General features: G+C 36.9%; 1 protein-coding gene across 8 annotated transcripts in view; it reads right to left on the bottom strand.

Annotated features, from left to right (window-relative positions):
* Positions 1 to 17,885, bottom strand: part of DZIP3 (DAZ interacting zinc finger protein 3) — a 127,194-nt gene that overhangs the window by 98,446 nt on the left and 10,863 nt on the right. For 7 of the 8 annotated variants that reach the window (XM_055420053.2, XM_055420431.2, XM_055420510.2 and 4 more), the window contains exons 2-5: positions 13,784 to 13,885; positions 8,127 to 8,196; positions 6,793 to 6,831; positions 5,619 to 5,774 (exon numbers count right to left, since the gene is read on the bottom strand). In XM_055420053.2, the coding sequence (XP_055276028.2) occupies positions 5,619 to 5,774; positions 6,793 to 6,831; positions 8,127 to 8,196; positions 13,784 to 13,815 (297 nt within the window). In that variant the 5' untranslated portion in view covers positions 13,816 to 13,885. The remainder of the gene's footprint in view (positions 1 to 5,618; positions 5,775 to 6,792; positions 6,832 to 8,126; positions 8,197 to 13,783; positions 13,886 to 17,885) is intronic. The other variant, XM_055420344.2, reaches the window with a different exon arrangement.

Here is a 17,885-nt window from a genome sequence, read left to right as displayed (position 1 = left end):
TGTGGCTGAGAGGCTGAAATGCTAGGCAAAGCTTTCAACAAAGTTGAGAAGCTGGGAGGGAAATTGGGACTGTATGACCTACCAAGGAACAGGGTCCCTGGTAAACACCTTATTCTTTTGGTTAGAATCCTGAAGAAATTTACCCTTAGAGTAAAAGTGTCTATTTTGGTTCCAACTGGAAGCAGACCCTAACACAAAGATATGCATGCAAGTAGTTTACTTGAGAGGTGCAGAGAACAATGGTAGTGGAGTGAAGAAGGGAATCAGGGAAGAGAAAGCAGGCTTTAAATTAACAGGTGTGTTATTAAGCTAGTTACCACGGTGACTGACTAGGGTTAATACAACAGAAAACCATTTAAAAATTCAATCTCAGTGTTATTCAACTTAAGGAGAGAGAGTACTGGGATTTTTTATATAGTAATTCCCAAGGCTTATTGATGGTGTGCTTTCTGAGGTCAGGGAGAGTACTAATTCCTTGAGATCTCTAAAATTCTGTAAGAATTATAGCTTTCTTCAGTTCCAGGTGGCACAGTGGTAAAGAATATTTTTGCCAATGCAGGAGATTCAGGAGACGTGGGTTCAATCCCTGGGTTGGGTAGATCCTAGGAAATGGCAACCTGCTCACAGTATTCTTGCATGGAAAATCCCATAGACAGAGAAGACTGCTGGGCTACAATCCATGGGGTTGCAAAGAGCTGGACATGACTGAGTGACTAAGCACGCATGCATGCAGTTTAAAAAAAAAAAAAAAGCCTGAAACATAGAGATGTAGATATTGAAAATTAGAAACTGTCCAGAGTATACTGAAATGATTAAAGGGGCCAACGGATATGGACAGGGCACTGACAGTATCTGCTACAAAGGGTAAGCCACAGACACTTCATAGAACAGAAGTGAAATCTGGAATCATCTCAATCCCTAGCTGAATTAAGTTATCTGTAAGAAAAGCACAAATAATCATTACTAAGAAAGATTCTGCCTTGTTTTTCTAGTTATTCTCAAAAGAAGGTTGCCTGAAACCAACCCAGGCAGCCATTGTAAGTAGCAGAATACCGTATTGAGTTATAATAAACATATTTCAGCTGAACAACATAGTGATTTGACATTTTTCTTATGACATCCTCATGAAATGATGACTGTAATAACATTAGTTATCATTCATCATTATACAAACTTGTTATAATATCATTGACTATATTCCTTAGGTGTATATTATATCCCCTTGACTTATTTATCTTACAGCTGTAAGTCTGTATTTCTTAATCCCCGTCAGACAAAATAGATGACTATGGAATTTGTATTGAAGCTTGCATGTTCATTTATTTACGAGTTTGGTTATTTTTGCCTTTTTTCTTAACATTCTTACCAGTCATTTGTTTTATTCTATTTCATTAGATTTGGCTATCTTTATTCTTTTTTTAAACTCTGCTTTTAATTTGCTGTTCTTTCTTTAAATTCTTGAATTTTGTTTAGATGACTGGATTCAACCTTACTTCTTTTTCTATTATATGCATTTCAAGCTAAATAATCCTTGCAGCACAGCTTTTATCTAATAACACAAATTATGATACATGTTTTTCATATATTTTATTTCCAAAATGTACTAATGTCCAATGTGCTGGCTTCCTTGGCCCCTAGATTAACTACATTAGAGGTATATATCTTAATTTAGGAACAATGATTTTCTAGTTTGTATATCTGTAACTAATTTCTAAATCGATTGTACAAATGTTAGAGAACATGCTCTGCATGTTTTGATTCTTTGAAATTTGATGAGACTTGCTTTATAAACTAGAACACAGTCAATTTTTGTAAATATTCTATGTGTATTTAAAAAGAATACATTTTTTGTAACTGTTGGGTTCAATGTTAAGTTCTGTTCAGTTGCTCAGTCGTGTCCAACTCTTTGTGACCCCATGAATCACACAGCATGCCAGGCCTCCCTGTCCATCACCAACTCCCGGAGTTCACTCAAACTCATGTCCATTGAGTCGGTGATGCCATCCAGCATCTCATTCTCTGTCGTCCCCTTCTCCTCCCGCCCTCAATCCCTCCCAGCATCAGAGTCTTCCAGTGCGTCAACTCGTCGCATGAGGTGGCCAAAGTATTGCAGTTTCAGCTTTAGCATCAGTCCTTCCAATGAACACCAGGACTGATCTCCTTTAGAATGGACTGGCTGGATCTCCTAGCAGTCCAAGGAACTCTCAAGAGTCTTCTCCAAGTTCAAAAGCATGAATTCTTCGGCAATCAGCTTTCTTCACAGTCCAACTCTCATATCCATACATGACCACTGGAAAAACCATAGCCTTGACTAGACGGACCTTTGTTGGCAAAGTAATGTCTCTGCTTTTTAATATGCTATCTAGGTTGGTCATAACTTTCCTTCCAAGGAGTAAACATCTTTTAATTTCATAGCTGCAATCACCATCTGCAGTGATTTTGGAGCCCAAAAACATAAAGTCTGACACTGTTTCCACTGTTTCCCCATCTATTTCCCATGAAGTGATGGGACCAGATGCCATGATCTACATATACATAAATGAATTGGACCAAATAAATTAGACTAAGATTGCTATAGTCTACTAATCTTGTGTTCATGTTCTATCACTTATTAAGACAGCTGTGTTAAAATCTCCCTCCGGGACTGCTAATTGGTTCATTTCCCCTTTAGTATTATCAATTCTTGTTATCTTATACATAAAATTCCTGAATATATTTGGGTGTACTTCTGGAATTTCTCTTCTATTTTGCAGACTTGTCTGTAGAGTCAAGAGCAAGTAACATAATCTTTTAGTTATTAGAGCTTCATAGTAAGTTTTAACATCAAAGTGGACAAACTCCCAGCCCTTTGTTTCTACAATGTTTTCATAATTTTCTTGGCTATTCTTCCTTTAATTTCTGATTTGAACTTTAGAATTAGCTTTTAGTAAATAGAAAACCCTCTTGTTACTTTTCTTGGAATTTTGTGATACTTGTAAATTTTAATTTCAGGAAAATTGGCATCTCAATCACACTGTGTCTTCCTACATCTATTGCTTCCCATTCACGTCTTCATATCTTACTTTTTAATAGAGTCTTAGAAATTTTTACTTATTGTTTTAATATAGTATTGATTTCTAAACTTAATTGTGAAAAAATAGGTGTGTCCAGGTACCTGCTACAATATAGATTCCCAGACCTACCCCCAGAGATTTTCATTCTTTGAGACTAGTATGGGGGTCAGAATAGGTTCATGTAAGTGGCTTAGAAAAAACTTTGAGAAACACCAACTTATTTCTTGTGTACTTCTTAAGTGTTTTCCTGGATATTTTACCTTTTTTTGTTGCTATCAGAAGTACTTTTCTTTCATTCTTACCTTCTAATTGGCTACTGTTTATATAATAAAGGCTACTGGTTTCTATTACATATTGTGGTTTCTAGGATTTTCAAACCATGAGAGGGAAAAAGTGGCATTATTCCATCAAATTTCAAACCAGAATTTATATTTGTGGTATATTACCTCAGGCTTCCCTGGTGGCTCAGATGGTAAAGTGTCTGCCTGCAATGCAGGAGACCCAGGTTCAATTCCTGGGTCGGGAAGATCTCCTGGAGAAGGAAATGGCAACCCACTCCAGTACTCTTGCCTGGAAAAGTCCATGGACTGAGTAGCCTGGTAGGCTACAGTCCATGGGGTTGCAAAGAGTTGGAAACGACTGAGCGACTTCACTTTCACCTCAGTTAAGGTTATAATTGTACACAAAGTCTCTGGATATTTTTAGAACTTTGGAGATCAATCCTGGGTGTTCATTGGAAGGAGTGATGCTAAAACTGAAACTCCAATACTTTGGCCACCTCATGCGACGAGTTGACTCACTGGAAAAGACTCTGATGCTGGGAAGGATTGGGGGTGGGAGGAGAAGGGGACGACAGAGAATGAGATGGCTGGATGGCATCACCGACTCGATGGACATGAGTTTGAGTGAACCCCGGGAGTTGGTGATGGACAGGGAGGCCTGGCGTGCTGTGATTCATGGGGCTGCAAAGAGTCGGACACGACTGAGCGACTGAACTGAACTGAATCATAATAGTATTAATTTGTTTCATGGAAATAATTAATAATATATTCTTTCACAGAAAAAGTAAATGTGGGCTTTTCAGGACACCTATGTTGTTCTGTCTCCTTCCCCCAATTAACTGTCACAAAGAAGAGTAGATAATAATTTTCTTTAACTTTGGGAAATTTCATTAATTTACAAACTGATGCCCATCTTGTGTCAAAAGCTTCACAAATTATCTAGAAAAACTATACGATGCAAATCAACAATCTATTCTCTAGAATATTTATCGCATTAAAAATCCAGAAGTCTTATTATTTTCTTTATATTTTATATTTTTGAAAAAGCCATCAGCATTTTACAAATTTGGAAAACTGAAAGCAGTTCCCTCTTCCAGAACAGTATGTTGCCCATTATTAGAATTCAACCCTAGACCTTATAAGCTACTAACAGCTTATAAGCTACTAACCCACATCCTTACTATTATTCTTGAAAGGCTAGCATCAACTTTATTTATTTAATTAATAAATGTCTAAGCTGAAACCAAAGCTCTTCATAAGGTGTAAGATAGATTCAAGAACTTAGTGTCACTGTTACGGTAAAGAAAGAAGGAAAGAAAGGGAAGGAAGTGGATGGAAAGAGGAATGGGAGAGAGAGAATGAGAAAGGATAGGAGGGAGGAAGGAAGGGTCATTGTAAAGTAATAAGAAATACAAATATTGATCTGTCCCCAGTTCCTGACAATATTTGGTCTTTGACTCTGATTCTAGGCACAGAGCTCCTAAAACCCTTGGAATTTCCTGCATGACAGGGAAGTCAGTATCTTTTGTTCTAAAGTGGTAACTCTTGGTGGATTCCTGGATGGACACTTGGGCACCAGAAAGATCAAGCCATGATTAGAAGTTTAGAACTTTTAGCACCATACCCCTAAAGAGGGGAGGGAAGCTGGAAGGTAAATTAATAATTAATAAAACAACGTACCTACATGATGAATCCCTGTAAAAATTCTAAGACTATGGCGTTTGAAGAATTTCCAGTTTGCACATGCCAGGAGAATGGTGAACCCCAACTCCAAAAGGAGGGAAGTTCCTGAACTTGAGATCCTTCCTTGCCCTATGTATCTCTTCATGTGATTGTTCAGCTGTATCCTCTATAAATCACATCCTTTATCATGTAATTAACTGGTAAATGTGTTTCCCTGAGTTTTGTGAGCTGTTCTAGCAAATTACTGCACCCAAGAGGGATCATGGCTGAGCATACAAGTGTTCACTGACTGGCCAATGTATAGCCAGCCAGTCAGAAGTACTGGGAAAATCAAGGACGGGTGATTGGCATCTGAAGGGGAGCAGTCTTAGACTGGGCTCTTAACTTGTGGGATTGGATGCTAACTCTAGGTAGATAGTGTCAGAACTGAAGTGACTTGTAGGACACCCAGAGAATGCTGGAGAATTGACTGGTGTGGGACTAAACCCACACATTTAGTGTCAGAAGTGGTGTGAGTATGACAGTAGTGTGAAAGTAAAGGAACACTGTGTGTCACAGAGAGCGCTACACTTCTGCCCCAAATACCAAATTTTTATCTTACCTGCATAGTTTGGAAGGAAAAATCTTCTTGTAAGAACTTCTTGACGTGAGGAACCACACCTTTTGGTAGAGTGTTAATTGCGTTCAATAATTTCTTCACTTCTAACAGTAGGTTAACAGGGACAAGATCAGTAGGTGTGTCCTTTTGCTGTTTGTCCTAGACAACATTTTAAAAAATTTACACAATTATTTATGATCTTATTTACTTCAATATTAAAACCAGTTGACATATTTTTTAAAAAGTACCTTTCCATGCTATATGTGATCACTTTGACAGACCCCAAAAGACATTCTCTCTGTTCTCAAGGAATGTAAAACATAGCCAGAAGATCAAAACTCAAGAAGCTTTAATCTAGGGAAGGCCATTATAAACACATTTATAAGTTATAAACAAAGCATAGATTCAAAGATGGGAATAATTATATCCTTTTTTATTGTGGCAGGATGGGAAACATGAATGATTTTAGGTTTAAATGTGAGTTAAGCCTCAAAAAATGATTGCCCTTGAGAAATACATAGCATGTAGTGAATTGGTCCATTTAAAGGCATAAAAAATGCTAAGTTTAAAATATTAAATAGGTTATTCTACAAAATAATATGAAAACTATCTCCAATAGTGCTTTTTACATTATGTGACTAATGCTTCAGCTACTACATACAGCAATTTGAAAATGAATGCAGTTGTAATACTTTAAATTATAAATAATTGGCATAATAAAATCTATACCTAATCTCAATTCAGTCAGAGCTGAATAAATAGTAATAATCTTGAGACTTCAGGAACTGATCCTTATAGACTTAATAAAGCTGTAATTAATGGTTAACTGATAGCTATATAGTCAACTCTTGCTGAATTTTCTATTAACATTAATTGTGAGAAACGAGTGCGCAACAGAAATGAATAAATGTCCTGGAACGGATGGATGATGGCCTTCCTTCAAACCTTAACAAGATACCACAGTTCTTACACCCAGCTAAAACTTTGGGATTATGAATATGCAGCTACTGACCTATGTATATAAAAACATTTTTACTGCAGAGGCCATGTAGAGTCGCTGAGAAGGCAAAACAGTCACTGGTATGGGGTGACTCTGACTGCCAGGTTTCTAAAAGACCTGGAACTACCCAGAAAAAAATAAGGTCCAATGCAGGACTCCTCCTCCTCCTCCTCTTACCTTCTGGGTTTGAGTCTTACATTGAGATTTCTTCACCACCTACAACACCAAACAAATACATCTTGCATTTTATGGTACACTTCACTATATTTACATCCAAAAATGTAGGAAATGTTAACAGTTTGCTAAATCTCAGTAAAGAGTGTATATGTTCACTGTATTCTTACAATCTTTTTGGTAGGTCTAAAATACTTCAAAAAGTTAATAAAAAAAGCTTCTAAAAAATAACCAAACAAACCTTTACAAAGAATGATCATTGTCAACAGTGCATGTATTTCAAAGTAAAGATCAATTCTGTCTTCAAAAGTCATTGTAGAATCATCTAAGACTAATTACCAAATTAGAACACAAATAAGATCATGGCATGAATAAAATTTTTTTCAACAGGAAATACTATAAGCTCCATGTTTGTTAAATAATCTTATTATAAACACAATTTTAATTTTTAAGTTGTCAAAATAGTTGGTACTCAATCTATTTTTGCAAAATAGATTTAGCATCTAAGCCAAATTCAACTTAAACTTTCTACCTCCTTTGCCTATGTATTCTGAAATCTGTATCTAGAAATGGCTTTTCTGGATCCAGTCCCCCTAGTCCAAGTGTACATCCCTATGTATATTTGCACATGTTGTATTTTCTCTGCAACATTCTTTTAATAACCTTATGCAGGTCACTGAAGCGATTTGGCAGCAGCAGCAGCAGCAGACAACTTTTATAAACTTTATTAACAAGTGGCCATCATTCACTGTATAAAACTATGTAGAAAGTAAAAATTGCATTGAAAAGAACCTATCAAACAAATATCTCTCATCAAGGCTTCACTAAATATAAATACATATGGCATTCACAAATGTGTCTGTATCTTTTAATCTGCTATAAAGTCTACTGTTGCAGGTAACAAGCACTTTATATTAGTGTATAATTAAGTTATTCATTTAGAACTGGAGGTTCTGACAATAAAAATAAAAACAGGAAAAAGATTTAACTTAAGAAACAAATCAATGAAATTTCTTATTAAATAAAATTCTTTGTGTACGTTTTCTTGCTATGTGTATAGTGTTCATCTTGTTTGCATTTTGCTTAAAAGGTTAAATAAGAGATATCTTAAAACTGATTACTGTGATGTTTCTGGGCAAGTCAATTCACTTATCTACTAATTTTAACTTACAGTGAGGATGGATGTTTATAATGATAACTTTGAGACACAAACATCAATTATGAAAAAAAGATTTAGTGATGACCACCAAGGTAGGAAAACTTTTAGCAGATAATTAAACTGATTAGATTTAGTATTCTATTCTCATACAACATTAGTTAACTAAATTTTCTCTTACCAGTTGATCAGTTGATTTTTCTACCTTTTTCTTGGTTTCCTCTGTAGCCTGCTCTTCCAGAGGAAGATCCCTATGTTAAATGAAAAAGAAAGGTATATTCAGAGCATCTCCTTACAAAGAACACAATTAAAAATTTTTGATGAATTTTTGCCTGTATTAGTAAAGACTCTAACATGAATTTTTGCCTGAAAGTTTCAAAAGTGTAAACAATACGTACCAAAGCCTGGCAACAGTGGTAGGTGCTATCTCTCTTTAGGGACTCATGATAAAGAAAAGAAATTATTCCAAGTCCTTACTGGATGGTGGCAGAGAGAACAGAAAACTGAGGTAAAAAACTTTCATCTTTAACAAACACACAATAGATCAAAATAATAGGAAAAATTAACTTTATAGCATTGTTTCAGTGTAAAGGAAAAAAAGGCTGAAAAGACTGATATTTTGTTCTGGGTGTGCATGCGTGTGTGTGTTTATGAAAATAATTAAGGTTTGGGAAGTGTCTACCTTACATAGTTTTTTTTTTTCAGCTTCTTAGCATCAAAATTATCTGGTTTTCCAAAGTGGCTTTTGTAACTGAAGTAGAAGAGTATCATATTTAGAAATTAACTATTTCTGTAGAAAGGAATAACAAGTTTTGCTTTTGACATGTACTTGAAATGTGAATATATGCAGTATTGTTTATTGAACTGAAAATTTATTTATAAAACTGCCTTTGCCTACATACAGAACCATGACACAAGATTTGAGAACCATAACATAGGTCATAAATGATTTATATAATCTGCTTAATTCTATATACTAGCAAAGAGAAAGCTGAGGTGAGAACCCTATCAGAATTGTACTTTGTAAATATCCTATTTGACTTCACATTTATATACTCATTTGACTGACAATCAGTTATCATCTACTATGTGCTAACTGATTTTGTCAGGAGAAACTGGGACAGATAAACAGTACAGAATCATCTACACAGTGAACGTTACAACAAAAGCTGATTTATACACACAAACAATATTTCACAACAGGAGTCAGTGCCCTTTAAAATGTCATGGTAAAAAAGAAACTTGCTAATTGTTTTTTTCCTGCACTTCTAAGCCCCATTCCAAAAAGGAACACAGGGCATCTGTGTTATCAAGGAATGAAAAATACTAAGCAGTCTTCTGAAGCCCATTAAGGTTTGAGAGAGTACAAAATGTTCTTGCAAGGTATATTCTACTTGTTGACTCCACTTTAGGATCATTTATTCCTTAACCCAGTAGTTCTCAGTCCCAGATTTTAATGCATGTTAAAATTATCTGTGAGGCTTTGGAAACATCCAGATGTCCAAACCCTACTTCAGAACTTCTTAAACAAAAGTGTGGAACATGAGCTTCAGTATGTTCCATAGGTTCCATAACAAATTTTGATGTGAAAACTTGACTACTCTGTACTTTCTCCACAATATTAAAAGTGCTCTAATAAAAGTTGCTGCTGAGGCTCTATTTGCTACTCCAGCAGCTTTTGTCTTGGGTCCTCATTTAGTGACCCTTTCTGCATCATTTAACATTATACATCATATACTCTAACCCTCCTTGAAAACCTCTACATACTTTGCTGCTATTGTTTCTTCTCCTAGCCCCTCAGCTGTCCACTTATCAGTTTGTACCACTGGCTATCCCTCTTCCTTTCATTTACCTTATTATTATTTTAATAATAATACGGTATTTTTCACAGAACTAGAACAAATAATTTCACAATTTGTATGGAAATACAAAAAACCCTCAAATAGCCAAAGCAATCTTGAGAAAGAAGAATGGAACTGGGGGAATCAACCTTCCGGACTTCAGGCTCTACTATAAAGCCACAGTCATCAAGACAGCATGGTACTGGCATAAAGACAGAAATATAGATCAATGGAACAAAATAGAAAGCCCAGAGATAAACCCACACACCTATAGACACCTTATCTTTGACAAAGGAGGCAAGAATATTCAGTGGAGAAAAGACAGTCTCTTTAACAAGTGGTGCTGGGAAAACTGGTCAACCACTGGTAAAAGAATGAAACTAGAACACTCCCTAACACCATACACAAAAATAAACTCAAAATGGATTAAAGATCTAAATGTAAAACCAGAAACTATAAAACTCCTAGAGGAGAACGTAGGCAAAACACTCTCCGACATAAATCACAGCAGGATCCTCCAAGACCCACCTCCCAGAATATTGGAAATAAAAGCAAAAATAAACAAATTGGACCTAATTAAAATTAAAAGCTTCTGCACGGCAAAGGAAACTATAAGCAAGGTGAAAAGACAGCTTTCAGAATGGGAGAAAATAATAGCAAATGAAGCAACGGACAAAGGATTAATCTCAAAAATATACAAGCAACTCCTGCAGCTGAATTCCAGAAAAATAAATGACCCAATCAAAAAATGGGCCAAAGAACTAAACAGACATTTCTCCAAAGAAGACATACAGATGGCTAACAAACACATGAAAAGATGCTCAACATCACTCATTATCACAGAAATGCAAATCAAAACCACAATGAGGTACCATTTCACGCCAGTCAGAATGGCTGCTATCCTAAAGTCTACATGCAATAAATGCTGGAGAGGGTGTGGAGAAAAGGGAACCCTCTTACACTGTTGGTGGGAACGCAAACTAGTACAGCCACTATGGAGAACAGTGTGGAGATTCCTTAAAAAACTGGAAATAGAACTGACATACGACCCAGCAATCCCACTCCTGGGCATACACACTGAGGAAACTAGAATTGAAAGAGACACATGTACTCCAATGTTCATCGCTGCACTGTTTATAATAGTCAGGACATGGAAGCAACCTAGATGTCCATCAGCAGACGAATAAGAAAGCTGTGGTACATTTACACAATGGAGTATACTAAGCAATTAAAAAGAACACATTTGAATTAGTTCTAATGAGATGGATGAAACTGGAGCCCATTATACAGAGTAAAATAAGCCAGAAAGAAAACCTCCAATACAGTATACTAACACATATATATGGAATTTAGAAAGACGGTAACGATAACCCTTTATAGGAGACAACTAATCTTCGAATGTATAAGCATAAAGTTGTTTCTTTTATATTCTTAATGCTTCTATGAATAATTCCCATTTTGAGTATCATTTATTTGCAAGATTTTTCTTGTTGATTATTGTTACCTGAAGTTTCCCTTTTTAGAGAAGCTTTTTAAGGCAGCTTTGACTCTGTTGAGCCTCTCAATTTTATTTTTATTGCATTAATACCTGGTATGTATTAGGTGCTTTCTTTATGATTATTCTGCTTATCTTGCTAACTTCTTAAACTGGCTGTATACTTGTATACTCATTGCTTTTCCTTTTTATGTAAAGTCTACTACATTTAAGGCCTCACTGGATAATGTTTTCCATATCCCGTAAGTTTTAAGACTTTATATTTTTGTTATCTTTCTTTAATGATGTTTTTAAATGCCATGTACTCAGTGAGTGATATAAACACATTGTAAATTTCAGTTTTCTAATAAAAAATAAATAAAAAAAGAAAAAATAATAATATTTATATAGAACTGCATACGTTAACACTATCAAACCATGCTCCCCATGTATTAGATCAGGATGGTACCCAGTGGTCATATATGGCATCTACTTTATTCTATTGATGGGTAAATTAATGCCCAGAGAACTCATACACTAGAAAGCAGCAAAGCTAAAACAAAGTATAAGACTAGTTTGGTTTTTTTTTTTTTTTGCTATTCTGCTACTTCTACAATCTGTGTACTTTATTCTACTGCTGGGAAAAGCTGAAATTTTGCTATAATAATAAACCTGAAATATACATATACAGCTTATAGTAATGTTCCATATTTAGCCTCTTTCTTCTAACATTTTCTATTTAAATCAACCTCATTTATGCCCATGAATAAACACCCTCAAATAGGAATCAGGTTCTTCTTATTCACTATTTTTACCTTCAAGTCTCCAGTTCAACATCTGATATAAAGTAGGCACTCAAATATTTACTGAATGTATGAATATACAAACAAATAAATAACTTCCATGAATTCAAATAGTAACCCATTCCAATGATTCACAAATCTGTATCTGCAACCTTAATTGTTCTTTGATCTTACAGCTACATATTTCCATCCACCTATTTGACAATCTCCGTAAGACTATCTTAGCGACACCTCAAACTGCTCAAATCTAAAGTTGAACTCATTATCTATCCTCTCTTACTTTCTCAATACACATTAAAACTGTTCTCCTTTTGTGATCTCCATGTTACTTAACAGTACATATTTCCTTGTGATCATTAGAAACCTTCAGCCTATCTCTGCTTCTCGTCTGCCCCTTTTCTCGTAACTGCACAAAATAAAGCTAACTCCTTATCAGGAGTCAAACTCCTCTCCAAGAATTTATCTTAAATACTTTTTTCTTGCTGTTTCCTCAGCTAAACAACCTCCCATGTGCCCTGCTTCTACACTCATCAAAAGCCATCTTTATCCTTTAAATCTCAGTCTAAATGTCACCTTGTAAAAACCCACTGAACCACCCAGTCAATAATTAGTGTTTCATTCTATATACAGCCACAGCATTTCTACTATAATACTTACGCATGCATTTTGCCTGAAGATAAAACAACTTTTTATATATCTTCTGACTATAATTCTAAGTTGTTGTTCAATCACTAAGTCATGTCCAACTCTTTGCAACCCCATGGACTGTGGCACATCAGGCTCCTCTGTCCTCCACTATCTCCCAGAGATTGCACAAATTCATGTCCATTGAGTCATTGATGCTATCTAAGTACACATATTTTATTTTAGTCTTATTCCCTCAGTGTCCAGGAGGTAATTAAATATTTGCAAAAACAACACATTGCTTATTATATGAGATAGGGCAAGGTGGGAAGGAGATCTCCAATACCAACCAGCTCTTTACTATTTTATGGGAAAGGTCTAAGCAGGATGAACTTTCCCTAACTGGAGGGGAGAGACTGACATTTAGCCTAGGCCCAGTTGAACCACTCAGTAGTCTTCTGTGTTATACTAAGGCTAAGTTATATAAAATGGAAATAATAATAGCATCCCCTCTTAGAGTTGTTATGAGGTTTATATGGTTTAAGGTTGTAAAAGTATTCACAACAATGTGTGGCAGAAAGAAAGTCTATTTAGTGTTTCTTTCTCAGTCGTGTCCGACTCTTTGAGACCCCATGGATTATACCCAGCAAGATTCCTCTGTTCATGGAATTCTCCAGGCGAGAATACTGGAGTGGGTATCCATTCCCTTCTCCAGGGGATCTTTCTGACCCAGGGATCAACCCAGGTCTCCCACATTGTAGGCAGATTCTTTACCATCTGAGGCACCAAGGAAGCCCCAAATCTATTTAAGTGCTTGTTAAATGATAAATAAAACATTACTTTGTTGTGAATGTCCCCAGTGTGGCAAGCAATGGCACATCAACTCTTAGCTACCGAGTCAGGGTCTAAGTCCTTTGAGAAATTTTCTAAAATTAGATTTTACCCAGTTTTCATCCTCTACTAAAAAACCGTTAAGTTGTCTTGAAATATAAGGGTATCTCATTCACACTAGCTTCTCAAAATTTTGTGAGAAAGGCAAACGTTGTATCTTCAGAATGTAACACCTACATTTGGTTTTTGTCAGCCCATCCCTTACCTCACAAAAAATTCTTCTGGTAGAGAATCCATGCCGCATAATATTCTTATGCAAGTCTTATTCCAAGGCTTGAAGACTGACTTTTACAACTGCTGTTTAAAGCTGTAAGGAAAGTAATGCTTTTAGTAGGAGGGTAGTAGGATTTCATTCTTTTTCCCCACTATTTAAATAGTATATAATCATTAAAGAAAATTTTGAAACTGCTATAAAAGAAAGTGAAATCACATAGTTTCATCATTAAACAAATAATATAAATCATTGCCTATGTTTTAATATACTTTGTTCCAATTATATTTTACCAATTTGTAATCATATTGAATATAGAATACACAACAGTAGCTTCTTCACTGAATTGTATCAAAAGCACCTTTCATGTTATTTTATACTCCTAGTAAACATTCTCAATGGCTATATAACAAACTGACTGACTGCGGTTTCCTTAGCCATTTCCTGATAGTTGAACATTTAGTGTTTCCCATTTTTTCAATATAAATAATTAATACTATGATAAACTCCACTGCCTGTAATGGGATTAATTCCTTACGATAAATCCTCAGAAATACATTTCCTAGGTCAAAGACACAAATATTTTAAGCTTCTAGGTGCATACTGCTAAATGGCTTCCCAAATGGTTTGTAATAATTTACTTCCCAGTTATAAGAAGTACCTCTTTAACACAATCTTTCTTTCTTCTTTAATTGAAGGATAACTGCTTTACAGAATTGTATTGGTTTCTGCCAAGCCTCAACATTTCTCTTAGTCTAAAAATAACATTTTGGAGAAGGAAATGGCAACCCACTCCAGTATTCTTGCCTGAAAAATCCCATGGATGGAGGAGCCTGGAAAGCTACAGGCCATGGGGTTGCAGAGTCAGACACAACTGAGCGATCTCACAGAAAGACATAAAAATAACATTTAGCTTTGACTAAACGGAAAAGAGTCTGATGCTAGGAGGGATTGGGGGTGGGAGGAGACGGGGACGACAGAGAATGAGATGGCTGGATGGCATCACCGACTCGATGGACATGAGTTTGAGTGAACTCCAGGAGTTGGTGATGGACAGGGAGGCCTGGCATGCTGTGATTCATGGGGTCGCAAAGAGTCGGACATGACTGAGCGACTGAACTGACTGAACTGAACTGACTTTTCTTCAAAATTGCGTGAATCTCCATTAATAGGAGATTAGAGATGTGAAGAACCCTTGCATATTCTCTGATTCAAATATCATTGGATGTTTTGGATGTTTCCTGAAGGAAAAAAAAAAAAATACTGCTGCAAATAAATGAAAACTAAAGGGGAACAAAGTATCATTAGCGTATCTATATCTTTTATTATTGCTCTCTAATTTAACTATCCCAAAGCCAATTCTTCCAAAATCAGTCCCATTTGATCTCTTTTACTGAGGGTTCAGGTCTCCAAATTCTAATGCCCTCTGTTACGCTGGCTTCCCTTTCTGGTCCCACTGTACACAAGCTGAGGAAGTATTACAGTAAAAGTATATAAAACTATTGCATGGTTCAGTTCAATTCAGTTCAGATGCTCAGTCATGTCCAACTCTTTGCAACCCCATGGACCGCAGCACGCCAGGTCTCCCTGTCCATCACCAACTCCCGGAGATTACTCAAACTTGTGTCCATTGAGTCGGTGATGCCATCCAGCCATCTCATTCTCTATTGTCCCCTTCTCCTCCCACCCCCAATCCTTCCCAGCAACAGGGTCTTTTCAAATGAGTCAGCTCTTCACATCAGAGCACGGTGCTCTGGGACAAAGAAACAAATGATTCTATCTATATTCTGTATTTGACTTAGCTTCCCTGTTCCCTGGTGAATCAGACGGTAAAGTGTCCACCTACAATGCGGGAGACCCGGGTTCGATCCCTGGGAGGGGAAGATTCCCTGGAGAAGGGAATGGCAACCCACTCCAGTACTCTTGTCTGGACAATGCCATGGGCAGAGGAGCCTGGCAGGCTACAGTCCACCGCGCTGCAAAGAGTCGGACACGACTGAGCGAGCAACGCATACCAGCCCTCAGTTACACAAAAAGAATTGAGAAACAAGGATAATTCTCTAACAATTCAATGCTAGCTGATATTTCTTAATCAAACTACAAATGCAAAGATTTACACAGACTTCCACTAAATTCTGTCATTTAAAACGGAGCTTTCTAACACCCGTTTCCTGCCCATACCTAATAAAACACTTCTTTCTGTCAATATTTACATAACTCGCCTATACAATCTAGTCTCCTAGGTACATTATTTTGTACTTTTAGTCTTATTTCAAAAACTCAGTATACAAAGTCATATGCCTATTAAAATTTGCATTCTCTATTCAAACACAAAGATATAAACTAAAGCCAATAATGAAGCAGAGAAAGTTCGGATAAAACTTGCTATTCTTTCACACACACTCAGATCTGCTCTCTCTCTTAATAGAGCTGTACAGAAAAGGACATGGCTTTGAAAATTGTAGGACTGCGATCAAACTGTTTTTATGGTTTCTTTAACCTCCCTGTTATTTAAAAAAAAAAAAAAAAAATGACATTATTTCATAGCCAGAGCATACAAAGTATGCCTTTCCCAGACAAAATAATCCTCTCATTTTCTGAATTTAAAAGTTCAGGCCTGGATATTCCCCTTTCTGATAAGCTCTCCTTCAGTTAGTAGCTGTTTGCATAGATCACTGCTACTGCTGCTGCTGCTAAGTCACTTCAGTCGTGCCCGACTCTGTGTGACCCCATAGACGGAGGCCCACCAGGCTCCCCCGTCCCTGGGATTCTCCAGGCAAGAACACTGGAGTGGGTTGCCATTTCCTTCTCCAATGTGTGAAAGTGAAAAGTGAAAGTGAAGTCGCTCAGTCGTGCCCGACCCCTAGCGACCCCACGGACTGCAGCCCACCAGGCTCCTCCATCCATGGGATTTTCTAGGCAATAGTACTGGAGTGGCTTGCCATTGCCTTCTCCGTGCATAGATCATAGTGAGGGTGAAAAGGAGGAAAATCCTCTGGCAATGAGGCAGAGAGAATGGAAGGCCTCTACTAAGCTATTCAGTGTTCAGTTTGAAAAAAAAAAATTATAAAAGTAATCAATAAATTAAAATGTATTTGGATCCTAAATTAAGAGTTTAAAAAGGCTAATGGCTTTCTTTTTCAGCCTGTTTTAAAACAACCTGATATCAATCTTTGTGGTGAAAGGTTTTCCAGGAGACAGGATCATTCAGTTCAGGTCAGTTGCTCAATCGTGTCCGACTCTTTGTGACCCCATGGACTGCAGCACGCCAGGCTTCCCTGTCCCTTCACCAACTCCCGGAGCCTACTCAAACTCATGTCCACCACATCAGTGATGCCATCCAACCATCTCATCCTCTGTCATCACCTTCTCCTCCTGCCTTCAATCTTTCCCAGCATCAAGGTCTTTTCAAATGAGTCAGTTCTTCACATCAGGTGGCCAAAGTATTGGAGTTTCAGCTTCAGCATCAATCCTTCCAATGAATATTCAGGATTGACTTCCTTTAGGATGGACTGGTTGGATCTCCTTGCCGTCCAAGGGACTCTCAAGAGTCATCTCCAACACCACAGTTCAAAAGCACCAATTCTTCAGCACTCAGCTTTCTTTACAGTCCAAATCCCACATCCATACATGACTACTGGAAAAAACCATACCTTTGACTAGACAGACCTTTGTTGGCAAAGTAATGTTTCTGCTTTTTAATATGCTGTCTAGGTTGGCCATTGCTTTTCTTCCAATGAGCAAGCATCTTTTAATTTCATAGCTGCAGTCACCATCTGCAGTGATTTTGGAGCCAAAAAAACTAAAGTCTGTTTCCATTGTTTCCCCATCAATTTGCCATGAAGTGATGGGACCAGATCCCGTGATCTTAGTTTTCTGAATGTTGAGCTTTAAGCCTTTTTCACTCTCCTCTTTCACTTTCATCAAGAGGTTCTTTAGTTCTTCTTCACTTTCTGCCATAAGGGTGGTGTCATCTGCATATCTGAGGTTATTGATATTTCTCCTGGCAATCTTGCTTTCAGCTTGTCCTTCATCCAGCCTGGCATTTCACATGATGCACTCTGCATATAATAAGTAGGGTGACAATATACAGCCT

Source organism: Moschus berezovskii, chromosome 1, assembly GCF_049115385.1.
Source record: "Moschus berezovskii isolate FMDL1 chromosome 1, NW_MosBer_1.0, whole genome shotgun sequence".
NCBI lineage: Eukaryota > Metazoa > Chordata > Mammalia > Artiodactyla > Moschidae > Moschus > Moschus berezovskii.
Note: the sequence above shows the minus strand (reverse complement) of the source record. Positions and strands in the feature narration are given on the sequence as shown.